The sequence below is a fragment of the Sinocyclocheilus anshuiensis genome, unplaced genomic scaffold, assembly GCF_001515605.1.
Source record: "Sinocyclocheilus anshuiensis isolate Anshui unplaced genomic scaffold, SAMN03320099.WGS_v1.1 scaffold140, whole genome shotgun sequence".
In the NCBI taxonomy this organism is placed as follows: domain Eukaryota; kingdom Metazoa; phylum Chordata; class Actinopteri; order Cypriniformes; family Cyprinidae; genus Sinocyclocheilus; species Sinocyclocheilus anshuiensis.
Window position 1 is genome coordinate 1935746 of NW_015554147.1, and position 22355 is coordinate 1958100.

Sequence of the window (22355 nt, forward strand, 5' to 3'; positions counted from 1 at the left end):
CACATTTACAGTTAAAAAAAAACAAAAAAAAACAATTAGCTTCACTGCACTGAGATTTTGAGGGGGAACGATTCTTGCTTGTCCTGAAAACAATGTTATAATGCAACAGTCCTAAACTATCATTCATTTATTTTATGCTATATATATTTCTTCTGATTTTGAGGTGAAACATAACCTGGAAATATTTGTGTGAAAATCACATCTAGGTCTTTACAACTGTCCTCATCCTGTGTTCTGGTGTACTGTTTGTCTTTAATTTCTGAGTTTACATCCCATCATTCTGACTTTTTTGTCTTAGAAATCTGAGTTTATCTCTTGCAATTTTGACATTTTTCTTAGAATTCGGACTTTTTTTTTCTTGGAATTCTGAGTTTGTTGGGGTTGTGTAAAAACATCTACTGCACTATAGTGCATCCTAGTGGTGAGCACAAATGCTCTGACATTTGTTTCAGAGCTCAGATTTATTCGGCACACTGATAAAACGATCGGACAGTGAAGTAACACACAACGCAACAACATTTTTATAATTTTCTTTTATTGGAAGTAAGTTGTGTGTGATCCTCAGGTCACTACAAAATGAGATTCAACTCTTCCATCACCAGCAACTACACATGGCAAGTTCAGAACTATGAGGCAAACAAGAATAAAAACTTTATACAGTATAAACCACCCAGTTTTAAAAAATAAAACTTAAAAAGAAACTTTGAAAGCACTGAACCAAATGGAGATGAGCGATGATTTCTGATCTCTAGCGATGAGGCTGAAGTCCTCTGAAACACGAGTGGACACTCTGTGTCCTCTGTCTCTGTCGCTGTGGGAGTGCAGCGTTCACATTGTCTGTGTGTTGTTCAGGGGTGTGTGTGTGTGTGTGTGTGTTTCGGGCAGCTCATCGGATCCTCTTCTGCTGCCGCGCTCGATAGATGTCGTGGATGGGAGGTGCGATCGATCCTTTGTCTTCCTCCTCGTCTGAATCGGCATTAGGCCTTTTCAAGGACTTGCTTGCCACAGCGTGGTTTTCCACAGGCCCGTTTCCTTCACTGCTCATCTCTAACTGCTTCCCAGTGATCAACTCTACAGCAGCATCAACCGCTAGAGAGAGAACGAGAGCGTCAGCATTATAGTTCATGAACAAAACCTCAAGTGCATGCATCACATTTGACCCCCAAACATGTTTTGCATCATGACATTGAGGCATATGTGACAATTAAGCACCCTTACACCTCATTACTTTAATGCAAAAAAAAATGTAACCGTGAAATGTGTAATGTCATGTACTGCCTTTATGCTGATTTTAATTTTTTGGTAACACTTTACAATAAGGTTCATTAGTTGACTACTTTACTTAAAAAGCATTAACAATACTTCTACTACATTTATTAATCTTAGTTAATGCATTATTAAAATCAAGAGTTGTGCTTGTTAGCATTAGTTAATGCACCGTGAATTAACGAACTAACAATGAACAACTGTATTTTCATTAACTAACATTAATAAATACTGTAATAAAGGTATTGTTCATTGTTTGTTAATACATTAACTAATGGAACCTTATTGTAAAGTCTTATAATAGTGTAATAGCTTTACCATAACTACTACTTACTACTAAAGTAATGTGATACTTACTCTCTGGTAATACACATCTTCTGAGAGACTCAATCAGCTCATCGACCTGCACAAAGGGCCCCTGAAAACAAAAACACACACATACATGGTCACACTGTCTTGAACCATAAGAAGTCTTGTTTAAATATCTTGAGGACATTCTATGTGACAGTCATGTTATGGTTTGGTCTGAAGCGGTAAAGAGATGAAGAGCTGTTGAACTGACTGTAAAACAGCTGGGAGGAGGCAGCAGCTTCATGAGGATGACAGCAGTGAAAGGGACAGGAAACACTCCTCCAGGAACAGGATGCAGACCAGGAGCTGTCAGGAGGACACGTCACCAAACTTAGCAATGCACAGCAACACCTCAAAGTAAGAACTGTTCAACGGGGACTGATCTATTGACATGTAACTGGCAAACTTTTTCTCTCACAATTATGACTTTCTTTCAGAATTGCGACATATAAACTCAGAATTGTGATACATAAACTCAACACTGAGAAGAAAAGGCCAAATCGTGAGATAAACAGTCGCAGTTACCTTTTTTTATTTTTTATTGTGGCAGAAACAAAAAATAATTGCAAGATGTATATTCAGAATTCGAAGATAAAGTCAGAATGATGGGATGTAAACTCGGAAATTCAAGACAAAAAGGCGAAATCGCGTGATATAAACTTAGAATTTTAAGAAAAGAAAAAAATCAAACGTACAATTGCGAGAAAAAGTCAGAATTGTGGGCTGTAAACTCAGAATTCCAAGGGAAAAAGTCAGAATTCTAAGAAAAAAAGTCAAAATTGCGAGATATAAACTCAGAATTCTAAGAAAAAAATCTAAATTGAAAATTAGAAAACTTACAATTGCGAGAAAAAGTCAAAATTGTGGGCTGTAAACTCAGAATTCCAAGGGAAAAAGTCAGAATTCTAAGAAAAATGTCAGAATTGAAGAGGTAAACTTGGAATTCCAAGGGGGAAAAAAGTAAGAATTAAAAAAAAAAAAATCTAAATTGTGTGATGTAAACTCAGAATTCTAAGAAAAAAAGTAAAAATTGCGAGAAATACTCTGAATTCTAAGAAAAAAAATCTGAATTGAAAATTAGAAAACTTACAATTGCGAGAAAAAGTCAGAATTGTGGGCTGTAAACTCAGAATTCCAAGGAAAAAAGTCAGAATTCTAAGAAAATTTTCAGAATTGAAGAGGTAAACTTGGAATTCCAAGAGGGAAAAAAATTTGAATTATAAAAAAAAAATCTAAATTGTGTGATGTAAACTCAGAATTCTTAAAAAAAAAGTCAGAATGATGGGATGTAAACTCAGAAATTCAAGACAAAAAGTCAAAATTGCGAGATATAAACTCAGAATATTAAGAAAAAAATCAAACTTACAATTGCGAGAAAAAGTCCGAATTCTAAGAAAAATGTCAGAATTGAAGAGGTAGTAAACTTAAAATTCCAAGAGAAAAAAAAAAGTCAGAATAATAAGAAAAAAAATCTAAATTGTGATGTAAACTCAGAATTCTAAGAAAAAAAAATCTGAATTGAAAATTAGAAAACTTACAATTGCAAGAAAAATTCAGGATTGTGGGCTGTAAACTCAGAATTCCAAGGAAAAAAAAGTCAGAATTCTAAGAAAAATGTCAGAATTGAAGAGGTAAACTTGGAATTCCAAGGGGGAAAAAAGTAAGAATTAAAAAAAAAAAAATCTAAATTGTGTGATGTAAACTCAGAATTCTAAGAAAAAAAAAATCAGAATTGAAAATTAGAAACCTTACAATTGCAAGAAAAAGTCAGAATTGTGGGTTGTAAACTCAGAATTCCAAGAAAAAAATTCAGAATTCTTAGAAAAATGTGAGAATTGTGGATGCAAACTTGGAATCCCAAGGAAAAAAAAAACAACAGAATTCTAAGTAAAAAAAAGTCTCAATTCCGAGGTATAAAGTGCGAGGAAAAAAATGTCAGAATTGTGAGATACAAAGTCACATTTACCTTCTTTCAATCTTTTATTTTGTGGTGGAAACAAGGCTCCATATGATCTAGACCAGAGATCCTCAAACGATGCATCTCGGAGTTGAATGTTAAATGCATGCGAGGTGTTCATACTCACGCGCCAGATGACGAGGCTGGAAAGGGATCATCTGGCTGGTGTCAGGTTTGGGATACTCAGGTTTGCGGTCGGCCTCGTCTTTCAGCGAAGGGGTAGAAGGAGTGACCACCGCTTCTGGCATCAGTGATGCGTATTTGGCACGAGACACGTCCTGCCAATCGACATGTTCAGATGATGGAGGATATGTTGTACTATAAATTAGTGATGTATTTAAAGCCCCCATATACTTTGGTCTACTCCGTATAGTACAAACATAAGCATATCACTATGATCAGATGCTTTCTTACATGCCGTTTTCTCACCACTGTCATTATTGTTGTGTGTTTATTGTTTCATTGAGAGGAAAGCACGCAGCACATTTATATATCTGAAGCAGTGTGGGTTGCGTCAGGATGTTTGCTAACAGTATAACACTGCTCAGGTATTTCCAACTTTTTACTCTTAAGCAAAGAACTAAAAAGAACTTTGCTGTGAGTATATGGGGGCCTTTACTATTACTGGCTGCTAAGAAACTAATGCAAAGCTAATTGATGAGTGTTAGTTGTGCCAAAGTATCATTTGTGAATGATTCTGTTTCCTATTGTACCTTGTAGCCGAGGAATTGCGAGATATAAACTCAGAATTCTGAGGAAAAAGTCAAAATTGTGAGATGTAAACTCAGAATTCTAATAAAAAAGTCAAAATTGCAATATTTAAATTCAGAATTCAGAGGGAAAATATCTAAATTACAAGACGTAAACTCAAAACTCTGAGGGAAAAAAATCAAAAATTGTGTGATGTAAACTCAGAATTCTAAGAAAAAAAGTAAAAATTGCGAGAAATACTCTGAATTCTAAGAAAAAAAATCTGAATTGAAAATTAGAAAACTTACAATTGCGAGAAAAAGTCAGAATTGTGGGCTGTAAACTCAGAATTCCAAGGAAAAAAGTCAGAATTCTAAGAAAATTTTCAGAATTGAAGAGGTAAACTTGGAATTCCAAGAGGGAAAAAAATTTGAATTATAAAAAAAAAATCTAAATTGTGTGATGTAAACTCAGAATTCTTAAAAAAAAATTCAAAATTGCAAGAGATAAACTCAGAATTCTAAGAAAAAAAAGTCAGAGTGATGGGATGTAAACTCAGAAATTCAAGACAAAAAGTCAAAATTGCGAGATATAAACTCAGAATATTAAGAAAAAAATCAAACTTACAATTGCGAGAAAAAGTCCGAATTCTAAGAAAAATGTCAGAATTGAAGAGGTAGTAAACTTAAAATTCCAAGAGAAAAAAAAAAGTCAGAATAATAAGAAAAAAAATCTAAATTGTGATGTAAACTCAGAATTCTAAGAAAAAAAAATCTGAATTGAAAATTAGAAAACTTACAATTGCAAGAAAAATTCAGGATTGTGGGCTGTAAACTCAGAATTCCAAGGAAAAAAAAGTCAGAATTCTAAGAAAAATGTCAGAATTGAAGAGGTAAACTTAGAATTCCAAGAGGAAAAAAAAAGTAAGAATTATCAGAAAAAAAAAAAAAATTGTGTGATGTAAACTCAGAATTCTAAGAAAAAAAAAATCAGAATTGAAAATTAGAAACCTTACAATTGCAAGAAAAAGTCAGAATTGTGGGTTGTAAACTCAGAATTCCAAGAAAAAAATTCAGAATTCTTAGAAAAATGTGAGAATTGTGGATGCAAACTTGGAATCCCAAGGAAAAAAAAAACAACAGAATTCTAAGTAAAAAAAAGTCTCAATTCCGAGGTATAAAGTGCGAGGAAAAAAATGTCAGAATTGTGAGATACAAAGTCACATTTACCTTCTTTCAATCTTTTATTTTGTGGTGGAAACAAGGCTCCATATGATCTAGACCAGAGATCCTCAAACGATGCATCTCGGAGTTGAATGTTAAATGCATGCGAGGTGTTCATACTCACGCGCCAGATGACGAGGCTGGAAAGGGATCATCTGGCTGGTGTCAGGTTTGGGATACTCAGGTTTGCGGTCGGCCTCGTCTTTCAGCGAAGGGGTAGAAGGAGTGACCACCGCTTCTGGCATCAGTGATGCGTATTTGGCACGAGACACGTCCTGCCAATCGACATGTTCAGATGATGGAGGATATGTTGTACTATAAATTAGTGATGTATTTAAAGCCCCCATATACTTTGGTCTACTCCGTATAGTACAAACATAAGCATATCACTATGATCAGATGCTTTCTTACATGCCGTTTTCTCACCACTGTCATTATTGTTGTGTGTTTATTGTTTCATTGAGAGGAAAGCACGCAGCACATTTATATATCTGAAGCAGTGTGGGTTGCGTCAGGATGTTTGCTAACAGTATAACACTGCTCAGGTATTTCCAACTTTTTACTCTTAAGCAAAGAACTAAAAAGAACTTTGCTGTGAGTATATGGGGGCCTTTACTATTACTGGCTGCTAAGAAACTAATGCAAAGCTAATTGATGAGTGTTAGTTGTGCCAAAGTATCATTTGTGAATGATTCTGTTTCCTATTGTACCTTGTAGCCGAGGGCTTTGAGCTCGCTGGGAGAGCAGGGATACAAATCCATGAACTTGTATCTGTCCACCAGCAGAGCCGTCTCCTTTCCCTCATACTCGTCTTTAAAGGCCATGAAACGCCTTCGCTCCACCTTCAGGATACTGGCCAAGTCCCCGATGTTGCTCTCAAAGGCCAAGAAGCGCGCCCAGATTTCCCTGTTACACAAAAATCACACGTTAACATCAGGAATATTATCTTTTTCACGTTACATTTAACCCTGGGTTAAAGTCATAATGAAACAGAATTAGTGACAGATGTTTTCTTCTATATTGTGATGTACATCCAAGTGTAACAAATTATTGAAAAAATAAAAATAATAAAAATGTAGGGCAGGGATTGGTTGATCATCGCCTAATACATGATCGACTCAGCTTGTATCAGATCCAAAATGTACCAACAGTCTCTTCATATTCCATTTGCATATATTTTTAGTAAGTATTATGTAAAATAAATGTCTCATTTGATATTAACTGTACATTTTATTTTACCTAAGGAAATTATATTGGCCTACTTGAGCTCTAGATATCAGTACTAGCCAATGAAAAGTACATATTGGTTGACCAATATGAGTACAAACTGTATGGTGTGAATTACTAACCCAGGGTTAAAGTATGAACGGTGGGTATGTTTACACGGACTAGTCCGAATCCAATCTCAGATTCTTAATGTTCTGTTTAATATGAATTCTCAAAGTAATCCGATTCCCATATTTGTTTGCACGTCTTGTAAGACGTAAAATGCAAGTAAACATAATTATCAAAGCATTGGGTATTGTATCGCAAGGTGTTTTTGAATCCAACTGAGAAAAGTCAGATTCAAGCGTTTCCACGCTTCATTTTTTCTGAACACTCCGATTATTTCAGGTTTACACTACTCCTTCCAATCCGATTCAAATTTCATTCGGATCGAGCTCAGTCAACCTCTTTTCAATCTCATTGAGCCATCAGTTCATTTACTAACAGATTATTTAGTTGCATTGAAACGTAGCCTGTGTGAAACATAAAAGTTAATGACTGTTGTGTTAAAACAACTCAACTTGGGCAATTTTAAAGTGTGAGAAGCACAGCAGATAGTTAGCAAAAATGAAAAGAAATAGATGGTATATTTGCGTAAAATAATCACTAACCCAGATTTGTCAGGGGAAAGACTGCCGGACGTCAGGACTCTCTCAAACAGGACTCTGGTGTTGTTGTCCTCTGTGATGGAGGGAAGAGCAAACAGCTCAATAATTCATTGTCATTTTTGAAAACTCATTCCTGGCCGGGCTTTTTACTTCTCTTCATTTTTTGGTAATAGCCTAGCGACAAGATAAACACGACCGATGTTTACTGCTTTGCAAACAGAGTCTCCTAGCTATCTGCTTTATAAAGGAGACGGATGCTTTGTTTGGTCTGCTAAGTGCTCCTGTGTCAGATATCATCATCTGTGTGTGTAAATAAACAGCCATCACAAGGGCATGTCAACGATACGCATCTCTCAATGCTTTGGCTGAAATAGTTTTTCTCCAGCATTTCACCCAATATGATTGACAGGGCAGTACAGGTGTAATAAATATCACCGATTGCTCGGCAGCAGATTAAAAGGAGACTGCCAATTCACCAGACGTGTGGATGAAGGGAATGGCGTTCTTACCGTTTAAGTGAGAGAGGTAATCGATGTACGCCAAAATGTATTCAGGAATGTCACCGTATTTCTTCAGTCCAAGCTCAAATATCTTAAAGGCCACAGATTTGTCCTGTCGGCAAGGGAACAGTCATTCAGATACTCTGTTTTTTTTAAATGCAATTACCGAATGAAAAGTCCTTTAGATTTCTGAGGGGCGTAAAGTAACATATGTTAGGTGGTGTAATAATTGTGAAGGTCACATCATGGAAAAAAATTTAAAAATGGCTTCCGCAAAAATATCAACCAGTTTTCAACATTGATAATAATCAGAAATGTTTCTTGAGCAGCAAATCAGCATATCAGAATGATTTCTGAAGGATCATGTGACACTGACGACTGGAGTAATGATGCTGAAAATACAGCTTTGATCACAGGAATAAATTACATTTTACTATATATAACAATAGAAAACAGTTATTTTAAATTGTTGTAATATTTCACAATGTTGCTGTTTTTAATGTATTTTGTTTAAATAAAGGGGTCCTATTATGCTTTTTCACTTTTTTAATTTTAGTCAGTGTGTAGTGTGTATGTTTGGGCATCAAAATTATGTGAAAAATAATGCGTTTTTCGAACCACCAAGCATGAGAGCATGTTCTAGTACACCCCCAAAACACAATCAAGACTTTGTAAAAGAGCATAATAGGACCCCTTTAAATAAATGCAGCTTTGATGAGCATAAGAGAACTCTTTCGAAAACACTTGAAACTCAAACGTTTGAAGGGTAGTGTATATGTAAGAGACGTGTGGTGTTAATGTTACCTTGCTGCAGTAATATTCCATAAGAGCAGCAGTGACGTACACATGATGGCGTGTGCGAGCATCCTCTCTGGCCTTCTTAAAGATGGTGCGACCAGACTTGATGCCTTCAGCTCTTCTGGCAAATTTCATGTACTGGATATAGACCTGAACAATTCAACGGGTCAGTCTCTGTTTATTCACAATCATAACATTTGTGTTTATGCATATTAGGCATCCTACACGATTTCAAACAACGAATTTCCCAGATATTTCCATAAACTCTCCAGTTGAATGTGATTGCTGGAAAGGAATTGATAAAAACTATTCAAAATGACTTCTTGAATCACTGGCTTGTGAGCAGTTTTTACTCCTGAGGTTTTAGCAGAACTTTATTATTATTATTTGTCCATCACAGGCATTTGGACACAGGCAGCTGGACTCACCAAAGTAGGGTCGATATGTTCTATGGCCAGGAAGCGGTTGTATATACTATGAACCTTCTCGTGCTTCATGCGACTCTGTGAAAAACAGATCAATAATGTAAATGGACAAATGTTGAATTGTCAGATTACAGGGGACAGGATTTTTATTGCACTTTTGAAATAGAGTTTGTTTCGTTTAAACTCCCTAAAAAATAAATTAATTAAATGACAATGACAAATTGACAAAAAAAAAAAAGACAAATGATAAATGGATGACATCACAACTAGGGTTATTATAGTTAACTAAAACTACAAAAAAAACAAAACAAAAAAAAAACTTTTTTTTTTCGCTATTTAAAATAATTTTTACCTGCAAATAAAAATGAAAAAATATTTTATTTCCTGATTTTGTTTTATTTATTTGCATGTAAAACTATTTTAAAAAGATGAAAAAGAAAAATGAATAAAAACTACAAAGAAAATGTATAAAAATTTCAAATATACAACAAAATTACTAAAACTCTAAATAAAATGAAAAGTAAACATAAAATTCAAAGTATTAATAAAAACTATAACAGTACCTCAGCGATACTAAAATAACACTGGTCACAACCAGGAGCAGATTTACATATGACATAGTGAACTATTCTTATAAATGCAATGTGATTTACATTTTGAAGTCTTAAAGGTAGAGTAGCAAAACAGCCTATTCAATTGTAGAGGTGAGACAATAGAAAAAAGCTGACAAATGACCACATAACTAAATTCTGATTCTTTTTGGTGCTAGAGACCTTGACTAACATAAGTGGACCTCGTGGAAGAGCTTAAAATGCAGCAAAAGTGTAGAATACGGTCTATTTAGAGGTATAACCAGTTTTGGGGGTAACGCATTACAAGTAACGCGAGTTACGTAATCAGATTACTTTTTTCAAGTAACTAGTAACGCATTACTTTTTAATTTACAAGAAAATATCTGAGTTACTTTTTCAAAAAAGTAACGCCAGTTACTTTGTTTTGCCATTTATTGACTGACAAGTCTCCTGTCCCCATACTGGGAGAAATCGGAAGTACAGTGTGCGCTGTGTGAACGATGTAGTTCTAGACTAAATGTGAATGTGCATTCATTCATCCCACTCACAAAAAAACTGATTTAGTATTCATCAAAATGAATTAAAACAGTGAAATGCAAACTCAGAATATGACGCAAACCTGCAATAATTAAACATGTTAAATAACACAAATGTATCTAATCCCATTTTATTAACTAATGTCTTTGCTGCTGACCTTTGATGATCAGTTCAACCATACTAATAATCAAAAATGACTTTAGATAAACTAACAATTGTGCTTCATTGTTTTTTTTATTGCTGAAGAGTGTTGAACCTTCTCCTGTGTTCTACTGTACAGACGTGAATTTACTTTTCCTTCAGCCTGAGTATTAAAAACAATCAAGCCGTGCTCATATTTAAAAAGTAATGCGAAAGTAACGCAAAAGTAACGCAACGCATTACTTTCCATAAAAAGTAACTAATGTAATTAGTTACTTTTTTAGGGAGTAACACAACATTGTAATGCATTACTTCAGCTCAGGTCTTACTTTAATGCAGTTCTAGAGATCTCACCTCTTCATAGTCTGCAAAAGAGAAATACAGTAGCATGTTCTTCTTGAGCAGAGTTCCTATGGCACGCTCGTAGATGTTAGCCGCCTCATCACTGAACAGCTTGGCGTTGTTCATGTCCTGAATGAGGAGATCATGAGTGAAATAAGATGATCATGGGACATGCAATAGGAGACCTGAGTAACTAAACCATTTTGCAACCATTTTCATTTTTTAGCACTGGCGGTAAAACCGTTTATTTAAAATGATGTGCAAACCAACCCCTTTTTCTGCCAGCAGTTTGCTGGACTGTTCCAGATACTGGGCAGCTTCGTACCAGATGTCAGGGTGATGGCCGAGTACCAAAAGGCACTGCTCATAGGCAAACATCACTGCAAGTGACAAATAAAATAATTAGATACATAAAACGTCCAGATTTAACAACAAACATCACTAGAAACTCTTCTCTTCTCCTAAATTCTACCAGAGATTTTAAACTGTATTCAATACATTTATATATGTATATCAGTACATTTACGTTATAAAATGTAAACTATATTAACGTCCACCCCTAATCTGTTAAATGCTAATATGTGACCCTGGAGCACAAAACCAGTCTTAAGTCGCTGGGGTATATTTGTAGCAATAACCAAAAATACATTGTATGGGTCAAAATTACAGATTTTTCTTTTATGCCAAAAATCATTAGGATATTAAGTAAAGATCATGTTCCATGAAGATATTTTGTAAATTTCCTACAGTAAATATATCAAAGCTTAATTTTTGATTAGTAATATGCATTGCTAAGAACTTAATTTGGACAATTTTAAAGGCGATTTTCTCAGTATTTAGATTTTTTTGCACCCTCAGATTCCAGATTTTCAAATAGTTGCATCTCGACCAAGTATTGTCCTATCCTAACAAACCATACATCAATGGAAAGCTTATTTATTCAGCTTTCAGATGATGTATAAATCTAAATTTAGAAAAATTGACACTTAAGACTGGTTTTGTGGTCCAGGGTCACATATATGGCATGAAGATATTATAAACATTAACATCGTGATTTTCTGTAAAGCTGCTTTAAAATGACAAGCATTGTAAACAGGTCTGAAACAGCAGTTGACCGTCAAAACCTGCAGCTCATTATTTATGAATCTTCCTGTAAGCCACCTCTCTTGGTGATGAGGGTCTGATCTTCGGTACGCAGTGGGTTGCTCTTCTCCCATTGGATGTATTTCTTCCACATCTCCACCTGCTGGGCCTCCTGTGGGGAGTTCTGGGGCGGCACTGAGGGGGCGTTCCGGTCCAAACCCTTCATCACCGTCTCATACTCCTGAACGGGATTAAAATCAGCATAGAGAATTAATAACAGAGGAACATCACGAGATGCAGATGCGATTGTGTGAGATTTCTACAAATAGTACCTTATTAATAGTGCATTTTGAGCTTTTTTGCACATTTTGGAAACTTAAAAATGGTTGGGACCAAAAAAAAATTTGAGAACCCCGACATAATGTCAGGTCCATCAGAAAACCCTATCGTTTTATCACAACACACACTTTAACCCGTGCAGAACTCACCTTGGCGACTCTCCTGGCGTTCATGTAGTCTCTACTCCGGTCTTCAATCATCTTTTTGGCCAAATGCACATTTATGCCCTTTATAATGGAACAAAAGCAATTTATGACAAACTAGATATGGCACATGCACATTAAGACCAAATTAACAATAGAAAGTTGAAGAGGACTTTCTCTTAACAAATCTGAATTCTTGCTGTTCTCCAAAAGAGTGTCCTGAACCGGAATAACATATCCATTCTTCAACGTACTCACCTCTTCATACTTGCTGTAGTCCCTCCAGAGCTGCTCAATGTTAATCATGGGGTTGACGCAGCCTCTCTGATACACGCGTCTGACGGCTGTGATGCGCTGGTTCTCAGCATATGACCCCACGGCCTCTCTAGAGACGCATACAGAGAGCTCTTCAAATGCCTTATGAACTTCTTTAATGACCGTGAAATGGGTTTTGAAAATGCAAATGGTGTACTTACACTCCCTTGAGGAAATTGATGTAATCCACCCAAATCTAAGAGAAGGAGAAGCGTTTTGAGCTAATGTCCATGATGCCATAGAACAAGGTAAGAACCAACTGTCAAAACACTCACCTGATAGGACATAATCTCCATCCCAATCTTATCCAAAGCAAAATCATAAGCCTGTGCCATCTTTTCCCTGCCAAAGAACAGCACATTTTAAGTATTTAAAGTGACTTTCTAATTATGTGACAAGAAAACATTCAGCTCACAATGCCAAGTGAAAGTAGTGTTTAAAGTAGTGATATAACGATCATCAACCAAAAGTGTGCAACTTTCTGTTTTCTAAATTTGTTGTAAAGTAAAAGTGACACTGTAAAAAAAAAATTGACATTTTATATTTTTTGTCAGTATAATTTTGTCACATTTGCTAATATTATTAATAGTATTTTATAAAACGGATAGTTCCGGTCCTTGATTCTGATTGGTTGAGCCAAGTTCAAAGCTGTTGTAAATTACTCTACAAACACACACCTTTGTTTACATTTGTGTGTTGCTCGGCAACCACTTGGTTGGAACCACAACAGTTTCTGAGGAACTACATTGTTACACACACTAACAACGCCCCTTAGCGGTTATAAATTCACCGTAAACCACGGCTTCTTGGGGCTTATTGCTTTAAAGGGGTCATATGATGCGATTTCAATTTTTCCTTTTTCTTTGGAGTGTTACAAGCTCTTGGTGCATAAAGAAGATCTGTAAAGTTGCAAAGACTAAAGTCTCAAATCCATTCTTTTTAGCAGCATCATATGACCCCTTTAATATACAATAGGTCCAGAAAAAAATGCTTTTATCTTGCATTCTTCTAACATAAGTTTTTTCCCCCCCCATACAAATTATCAGAATAACAGTGAGTAACAGTGAGAATCGATTTGGTTATTAATAATTGTTCCTCTTTCAATTTAACGGCATTTTAATGAACTTAATATTCATGTTATCCAGCATTATTTGAGGAGGTTTCAAAGAGCATCTTGTGCTGCAATGGGAACCAGAAAACCAGATGTGATAGTTTGCATAGTAAACTAATAATAATGCAGAACCTGAAATATTTTCTATTCATTCTACATCATGAAGTCCAATTTTTAATTTAAGCCTAAAAACTTATTTTCTGTCTAGATTTCAACTATTAGTATTTGAAATCCCAGACTGAACTGTGTTCTCAGTGTTTTGACCCCACTTTATATTAGTGTATCTCTAGTCACTTGATCACTACTTTAAAGCCATATAAACACAACTGTGTCACATACTTATAGCTGGGCAGTTTTCCTTTAGTTTCCCGTACATATGAGAGGTAGCACTTCCACAGGTCAATGTGCAGAACCTTCATTAAGCACCTCTGAAATAACTGAGCAAGAGATTGAACAGTGAACAAACTCTTCTGACACACAACATGCAAAACATAAAACTACATATGCATACACACTTTTAATTACTGCAATCCTTTACAAAAAATAGAGACTCCAAAACCATGTTGGATGTAAATACAAACACACATCGAAGCCAACAAATTCTAGATTATGCTCCAATATATATACTGAAGTTATAATTATGCTGCAGATGCTTACATTGATCAGCTGGCAATACCATGGTACTTCAATATAACACTGAATGATTAACATTCATATATCACGGCATTTGCATGGTAATACAAGGTAATGCAAAGAATACCATGTACTAAAAACCATGGTACTTTTGTGTTAGTTTTCAGAAACAAAAGGGTCATGAAAGGTACGCGACTCAAAATTGACCCCGTATGACTGGTTTTGTTGCTAAAATGCATTAACAGTGAATTGCTCACTGAACTGGGATCTTAAAAAAAATAATAAGACAATATATCCGACGAAGAATCCGTTTTTTTTCCCTCATTTTATAATGTCGGATTGCCTGTTTGCTGGATTTAGCAGAGCAAACAAGATATTTCTAGTAAAGCAGGGTGTTATTTTACTTCATTACAACATCTTGATGTTTACTCTGCCTGAGCTTTTGAGGACATAAAGTGGTGACATAGATAGAGCTCAGCTTTTAAGGTGTATGTCACACCGGTGTATGTCAGAGTAATATCATACGATCAATAAATTTGACATGTGGCTTCCATGCGAAAACAAACACTTACCTTTTCAACCTTGTCATAGTTTTTAGCCTTGATCTGTGGACACATTTGAAAACCAATATTATTAAAAAAGTGGTCTGTAGCAAGACTGATTTGCTCCACACACGCACACACAACCCCTTCATTGTCAACAATGTAACATTCACACAACTCTGCAGTTAACTTTATTCATGAACTGCATGTAATGCTGCATATAGTCACAAGATTCACCAGAGCTAGGGTTTGAGGAATTACTAATTTCATGTGTGTGCAGACAGGCCACAAAGCAACAAATGTTGTGATAGGTATTGGGCATTATGTGTTAGTAAAACTACTCATTTTTGGAGTGCATAGTCCTGAAAAAGCATTGACCCTATGAGCTGCATCTGAAGCTTTTACAAAGCTACTGTTTTGGCGCAATACGTAAGAACAAGTACTATAGAGTTGGGCATGTGTCATATATGAAATATCATGCTCAAATGATGACGATAACTTTAAATTCAGGTTTACTCAAGTTTATTTCTCTTATTCAAAATCCTCCGAGCAATAAAGGTTACAAATCAACATTTAATAATTTTTTTAGTAACATTTAAGCCTCAAATAAATACTTTGCTTTGAATAAGAGCCAACAATAAACAGCAAAAACATTGCAATACTGTGTATTAATAAAGCAAAAAAAAAAAAACACACCAAGAAACCAATTTCTCAGCATTTCTCGCCACTACATCATACACAGAAATAAAACTTCAAGGCTCAACAATAAGGACTTATCTCTGCTGGCATGACACAAATAAATAACTCTTTTTATATGTGTTAGAACAAATATAATTTACATTTTTCATTAAACTCTTAAGTTCCCCCAAAGCTGCCACAATCAACTATAATATTAATGCCATGACAGCTATAAAAGGAAGCTGTTTCTGGCATGGATAAAAACAAAATAAAAAAGGTAACTGCAACTCAACTCAGAATACAGACCCTTTTCCTCACGATTCGGAGTTTATAAAAGATTGCGAGTTATAAACTTGCAATTTTTTCACTTTTTTTTCCTCCGAAATAAAAAACTAACTTGCAAGTCTGACTTTAATAATTGTGAAAAAGTCAAATATCTTTTTTTTTTCTAGTGACAAAAAAAAAAACAGAATTGTGAGGGGTAAATTTAGGATGTTGAGGAAAAAGTCATAATTCTCAGTTTATATCTCAGAATTCTGACTTTTTCTCTGAATTGCTAGGAAAAAAAGTTGGAACTGCTAGAATAAAAATCAGAATTGTGAGATAAAAAGTCAATTTTTTATCCTGTGGCGGAAATGGGCTTGCATAGCTATAAATTCATAAACATGCTTTACAGTGCAAAATGTTTGTTTTCTTATACTGATGGTCATTCAGACAATTTCCTCCACAAAATCTTAATTGATTACCCAGTTATAATAATAATGATTTACAAGAAATCTTCAATAAAACACAGAAATCCAGATGTTTACATTTGCAAGGAATAAACATATCATGGGAGGCATGATTTAGTAGTACAAAACTGATAGGGCAAGTGATTCTGGTAACCGGCCTAAAACTAAAAGTCACAAGTTTCAGTATTCTGATCAAATATAAATGCAAATGCATTCCTGAAGACAAACAACAGCTTTGTGTGAACATTCTCCCAGGTACTCAAATAGCTAGTGCAAATTATGATTTCACTAAATGTTTCAGAGGTACAGAAGCTCTGTAGGATTGTGTAACTATCCTTTTTTTTTTTTTTAATAGGTTTACCCAGAAACGATTGCCTAGTATCAAACAGGCCATCAGGGACTGAAGCATTTTCACTGATAACAACAAATGAAAAAAACAGATTTTTTTAGCTGAATGAATTATGTTCATTCTTAATGGTCTGTGCAATTGTACTACATTCTAGTGTAGTAATATTGGAAGAAAAAAAACATTTTTGTTAACAGAAAACAGGTCAAATTGCAACATTAGATAATACGGCTGTTGTTATCATTAAAAGGATAGTTGACCCAAAAATGAAAATCTTTTCATCATTTACTCACCCTCATGCTGTAACCTGTACGAAGTACTTTCTACTATAGAACATAAAAGCAGAGGAAACAAACAAAAACAAAAAATCAATTTTTTTTCTCCATATAACGCAAGTCAGTGAGAATCAAATGGTCCCCGTTCACTTTCATTGCACAGCCAAAACAAAAACATTTTTCCAAATGTCTATTTTGTTCCACAGAGAAACGTCGTACAGGTTCGGAATGACATGAGCTTGAGCAAATAATGACAGCATTTTCATTCCGGGGTCAACTAACCCATTAAGGCCATTTCAGATCATCTCTGTGGCTCTTCATAAGGTTAAATGGCATTAATATAGCTGAGATCAGCTGTAAGAGGTGGCTGGCAATGTGTCTGCGCTCCTGAGCAAATGGTGACAGCCTGACATACTTTACCAACCACTCAACAGCTCCAAACGAAAGCAAAACTCAGCGTGACACAGTGTGAAAAATACTGGTATTGTGGCAGAATGGCTCTGGGGCACGATCACTGCAGGACTGCCGTCTCCATGCCTCAGACCCACACATGCACACACACACACAGACACAAATTACGATGCACATTACAATGCCAAGCCGAACTTGTTGCAGTGCATTTTATTACAGTAGGGGTAAAAGAACAGTTTTGTCAAAACAAGCAGTTTTGACTAAGGGTGGAGAAGCCTGAAGAATAATCAAACAGCAATTATTTTCATGATCGGAAATACTCAATCATACTGTAAGTAATCTGATCCACATCAGTGCATAAAAACCTACATGATTTGTTCTTGATTGTTCTAGGGACTGCCGTCTCCATGCCTCAGACGCACACATGCACACACACACACAGACACAAATTACGATGCACATTACAATGACAAGCCGAACTTGTTGCAGTGCATTTTATTACAGTAGGGGTAAAAAGCACAGTTTTGTCAAAACAAGCAGTTTTGACTAAGGGTGGAGAAGCCTGAAGAACTATCAAATAGCAATTAATTTCAAGACTGGAAATGCTCAATCATACTGCAAGTAATCTGATCCAGATGAGTGCATAAACACTTCAGTCGTTTGTCCGTGACTGTTCTAATATCCACCTTATTTTTGACTTAAGAGCAGCCTGAATGTGCTTGAATGTGTGAGGCTTCCGCTGCCATTCACCTCCAGTTATTTTAGCTGCACAAGAACAGTCCGTTATACTGCTTGATATTGCAAACTGGTATTTCTTATTTTAACTCATTATCACAATCATAAACACACTGGTTTGTATCGCTTTTACTGTTTACAGCACTTTGTTATTCTTCTAGTTATTTAGAGCGGCTAGTGAATCAGAAGTCTTGAACACTCAAAGAAAACAGCTTATTTCCACGTTGCAAAATAAGGTGAATACTATTTCAATTAAGTATACTGAATCACATTAAATATAATTTTTCAGACTCTTTTAAAGTTAAATCCAGGGGATTAACAGCAAAAAAATAAAATGTTTATAATTGACGGGGGAAAAAATTGGAATCTAAGAAAACCGATAATATTATATATACTTAATTAACCACAGCTCTCCAATTATTTGGACAAACTATCCATAGTGATGCCTTTTTTTTGGGGGGGGAGAAAATGTTGTGGATATGTGATTGGAAATACAATGCTAACTGACCCTTCACTAAGATCCATCCCAACTGATTGCAGAGACCAGCTTTACAGAACATCCCATAGAAATGAATGCAAATAAAATGCGCTCAGAGTGCTAAAAATGGATTGGAAATTTTCCTTACTCAGGCTGAAATAATGACAATACAATGGATTTTATCTTTTGGATGCAGCAACGATTAAAAACTGTCGAGACTGCAAATCACAAACACTTCAACTCGAAAGAAAATGTTTTAAAGTGATTACAAGTGAGTATGTTTTTACAATGCATTCACAATATTACGGCAAACTGTTGAAATGGGTCACTTCAAAAATGACATCAAGTTAGTAAAATTAATTTAATTTGAAGCAAATGTAGGTTCTTTTACTGATATTATACATATTTATTTGGGAATGAGGCCTGAGTTTTGGATTGGAAAAGGAAAAACTCATCTGTATACCGTGTTTCACTACTATAAATGCTTCACCGACATCAACATTTTTGGATAATTTCCTGCATAACTTTATATTAAGAAAAAGCACAAGCTTATTTGAGAAATGGTGGATGGCAGCATTTGCAAAGGTGGGATTGGTCAGTAGTAATGTTTAAGTTAAGGGCGGGGCTTAGCAAAGGGTCAACTATAATTATCAATTAAGCAGAGAGAGGAAAACAAACAATAAAAATCACCGAAACCACCCTCCACCAAGAAGTTTTCTTAGCGACGTTGAATCATTTGTGACCCTGGACCACAAAACCAGTCATACGGGTCAATAAATAAGCTTTCCATTGATGTATGGTTTTTAGGATAGGGCAATATTTGGCCGAGATGCAACTATTTGAAAATCTGGAATCTGAGGGTGCAAAAAAATCTAAATATTGAGAAAATCGCCTTTAAAGTTGTCCAAATTAAGTTCTTAGCCATGCATATTACTGATCAAAAATTAAGTTTTGATATATTTACGGCAGGAAATTTACAAAATATCTTCATGGAACATGATCTTTACTTAATATCCTAATGATTTTTGGCATAAAAGAAAAATCGATAATTTTGTAAAAAAAATATACCCAAGCGACTTAAGACTGGTTTTGCGCTCCAGGGTCACATTTGTACCCAGAGGAAAAAAAATATATATTGTTTGCCAACTCAAGTGGCAAAAAGTCAAAAACATTAACATACAACCATAAGCGACTGCAGTAGTTAATGTGAAGTTAAATGTAATGTGTGCATCTAAATGTTACTTGTAAGATGTTACTTACCATCATAATACTTAATCTGTTCCTAAACTGCACACCTATCTTTATAATGCTTTTGTCATATTCCCTTACAGAAATATCTGTATATGTAAAAGTATAGTATGTGGCCAGGTGTTGCATTTTGTGGAGCGAGTGTGCACTTGTAAAATACCATAGAATTTGCCTCAGGATTTAGACAAACTAGTTAATGTGTGGCCTAGTGTGCATGCTAGACTACGACTCGCATGTATAATATGGAATGAGTGACAAGAGAAAAACAGACGCTAATATGGACAAAATCTTGAATGATTAATTACAAACAAACCACAACAACCTCAAAGAAATGACACAGGAGGCAAGAAATTGACACAAGTAATAAAGGCTAAAGCACTCCAATACCATTAAAATTGTTTTAATGCTGTTGCAGATAAAACATGCAACAATATCACCTCATAAAACTGAAAAGTATAAGGAAAAGAATGACTTGAGAACCCCTAAATGACACAAGCTATGAGAGTTTCCCTTGACGCCCTGCGATTATTGTGCATTGTTGGTGTTGTGTGAATATCACATTGTTGATCAAAACGGGGAGAAGCATTGTCATGCACAGATATGAAAAATAATTAAAATAAAGTATAACCTCAGCTTCAATGTATAGCTTCCAGAATCTGCCCGAACTGGGAAACTGGGCGACAAGTCGCTCATATGTCTTCCTTGCTTTGTCTATGGGTTGATTCTAAAAGAAGTAAAATTCATTTACATACAGAATCATAAGGTACGTCCCAAAGACCGTTTACATGAAACGGCATCAGATGTGCTGTCAGAGACCCTCCCGTTCCCTCCCAAAACACGTTACCCCAGGTAAAAAGGAATGCAACCCTGTGTCACTAAACCTGTGCTTCACGAATCAGTATGCTCCAAGCGTCGAGGTCATACGGATTTTCTTCCAACTTCTTCTCTGCTTTCTTCACCTTCTCTGGGATGTACTCCGCCGCCTGTTGAGGGGGAAAAGAAACGTGTGATATGAATGCTATGTGCTACAGGTGACATTGGAGAAATGAAAGTACATATCCATATTCTCAGTCAATCTCAAAGTCGAGGGTTCTCAACGTTTGCCCTGAAGAGCTGCAAATCTCTCTTAAAACATTAAGTTCACGTCTTGGAGTCTCAACTAAGGATATAAACCAAGATTGTCTATTAAAAAAAACACAGAGGTAGGCACTGTGCAGTACTGAGGACTTAAGGATTAAAAACCACCGATCTAGGCGACCAAAAACACGTTATACAACATAACACCTAAAATACTCTGAAATCGAGCTGTTGCATTTGAAAACTTCGAAAGCTGCCTTTATAGAAAACATTTTCACAACAAAAACCAATTTCATTTAAAGCTTCATTGTTCACTCGGAATAAGTCTTGGTATCAGTAAACTACTAACTCGTAGTGTTGCTGTAAACACTGGTGAAAGTAACAAACAATGGCATCGTGGTGTTGCGCTGCAGTCACAGTATCGCCATCCCCTGAACAACAACATTACATCGACGACTAACGTTACCTCAACAGTTTCACTAACTTATTACAGTGATACAAAGCGATTGCAGCACAAACACTCGACGCATTCTACGCAAGATGTGTAATAAACCGGTGAATATCGACACAACAGTCCGCCTCAGTAGCGATCTCGACAGCTAACGTTAGGCCGCAAACACAAGCGCTCGATCTCAAACACTCCACAAATGTCTTTACTTTACCTGGTCCGATGGAGTTTCGGTGGACATGATGGAATAGGAGTGCGATCCAAGTAAATAAACGTCGACTGCTCTACTATCACAAATAAACTAAGCGCAGACGTTGACTATTGCAGCATTGTTTACTTGTGCAGACTCTTTGTGCGGCCGCTAGCCCCTCACCGCGCACTAAAATGGCAGCAGAGTGAACGGAGACGTTGCGCCACGCCCACCGGAAACGACTCACTTCAAAATAAAGGTCGCTAGAAAGCGAATCGACTGGTAGTTAACGGTACGGTGGCCGAGAAGTGCAAAACAAATCACAATTCTGAAAACAAAATAACAAATTACAAACGCAAATGCAAGTCTTAAAAAACAAAATAGCAATTCAGAAAACACAACAACAATTCAGAAAACATTATAACAAGTCAGAAAACACAATGACAAATTCGAAAACAAAATAACAAGTCAGAAAACACAATGACAAATCAGACAAAACAGAAAAGCTAGGTATTGTTTGCAAATTGAATACTTATCACTGATTGGACGAGACATCTGTCAATCAAGATGTACAGAAAGTAAAAAAATTGTAACCAGCTTTGTTTCTTGTACATGTGTGGATTTCTGTGTTCATTTTAACAATGTTGCAATAACTAAAACCTTTTAAATTGATTGTTTACACGTAGTGCACATAGTCCATCAACCCTACCCGATACTTTATTTAAAACTTTTTGATTATTTCCTTAATTTTTATTGAAAATAAATGCCCTTACGATGTGATACGAGATTTGAAAAGGGAGAAAAAAAAAGTTTGGCAAAAGGCGGGATCGAATCCGGGTCGATCGCGTCAAAAAGCCAACGACACACGCTTATCCATCTGCGCCACTGGAGCTGAT

General features: G+C 35.8%; 1 protein-coding gene across 1 annotated transcript; it reads right to left on the reverse strand.

The window, feature by feature from the left end:
• Nucleotides 1–684: 684 nt before the first annotated feature.
• On the reverse strand, nt 685–21693 carry LOC107670635 (cleavage stimulation factor subunit 3-like). Its single transcript, XM_016463306.1, has 21 exons — nt 21484–21693; nt 20626–20727; nt 20373–20468; nt 14873–14905; nt 14007–14104; nt 12832–12898; nt 12718–12752; nt 12500–12626; nt 12248–12325; nt 11838–12000; nt 10947–11056; nt 10689–10805; nt 9088–9162; nt 8666–8809; nt 7871–7973; nt 7365–7434; nt 6198–6393; nt 5612–5762; nt 1829–1923; nt 1624–1684; nt 685–1089 (listed from the first exon to the last, which is right to left on the reverse strand). The coding sequence occupies exons 1-21, from the start codon at nt 21508–21510 to the stop codon at nt 887–889; spliced, it is 2151 nt and encodes a 716-aa protein (XP_016318792.1). The 5' UTR covers nt 21511–21693; the 3' UTR covers nt 685–886.
• Nucleotides 21694–22355: the final 662 nt, after the last annotated feature.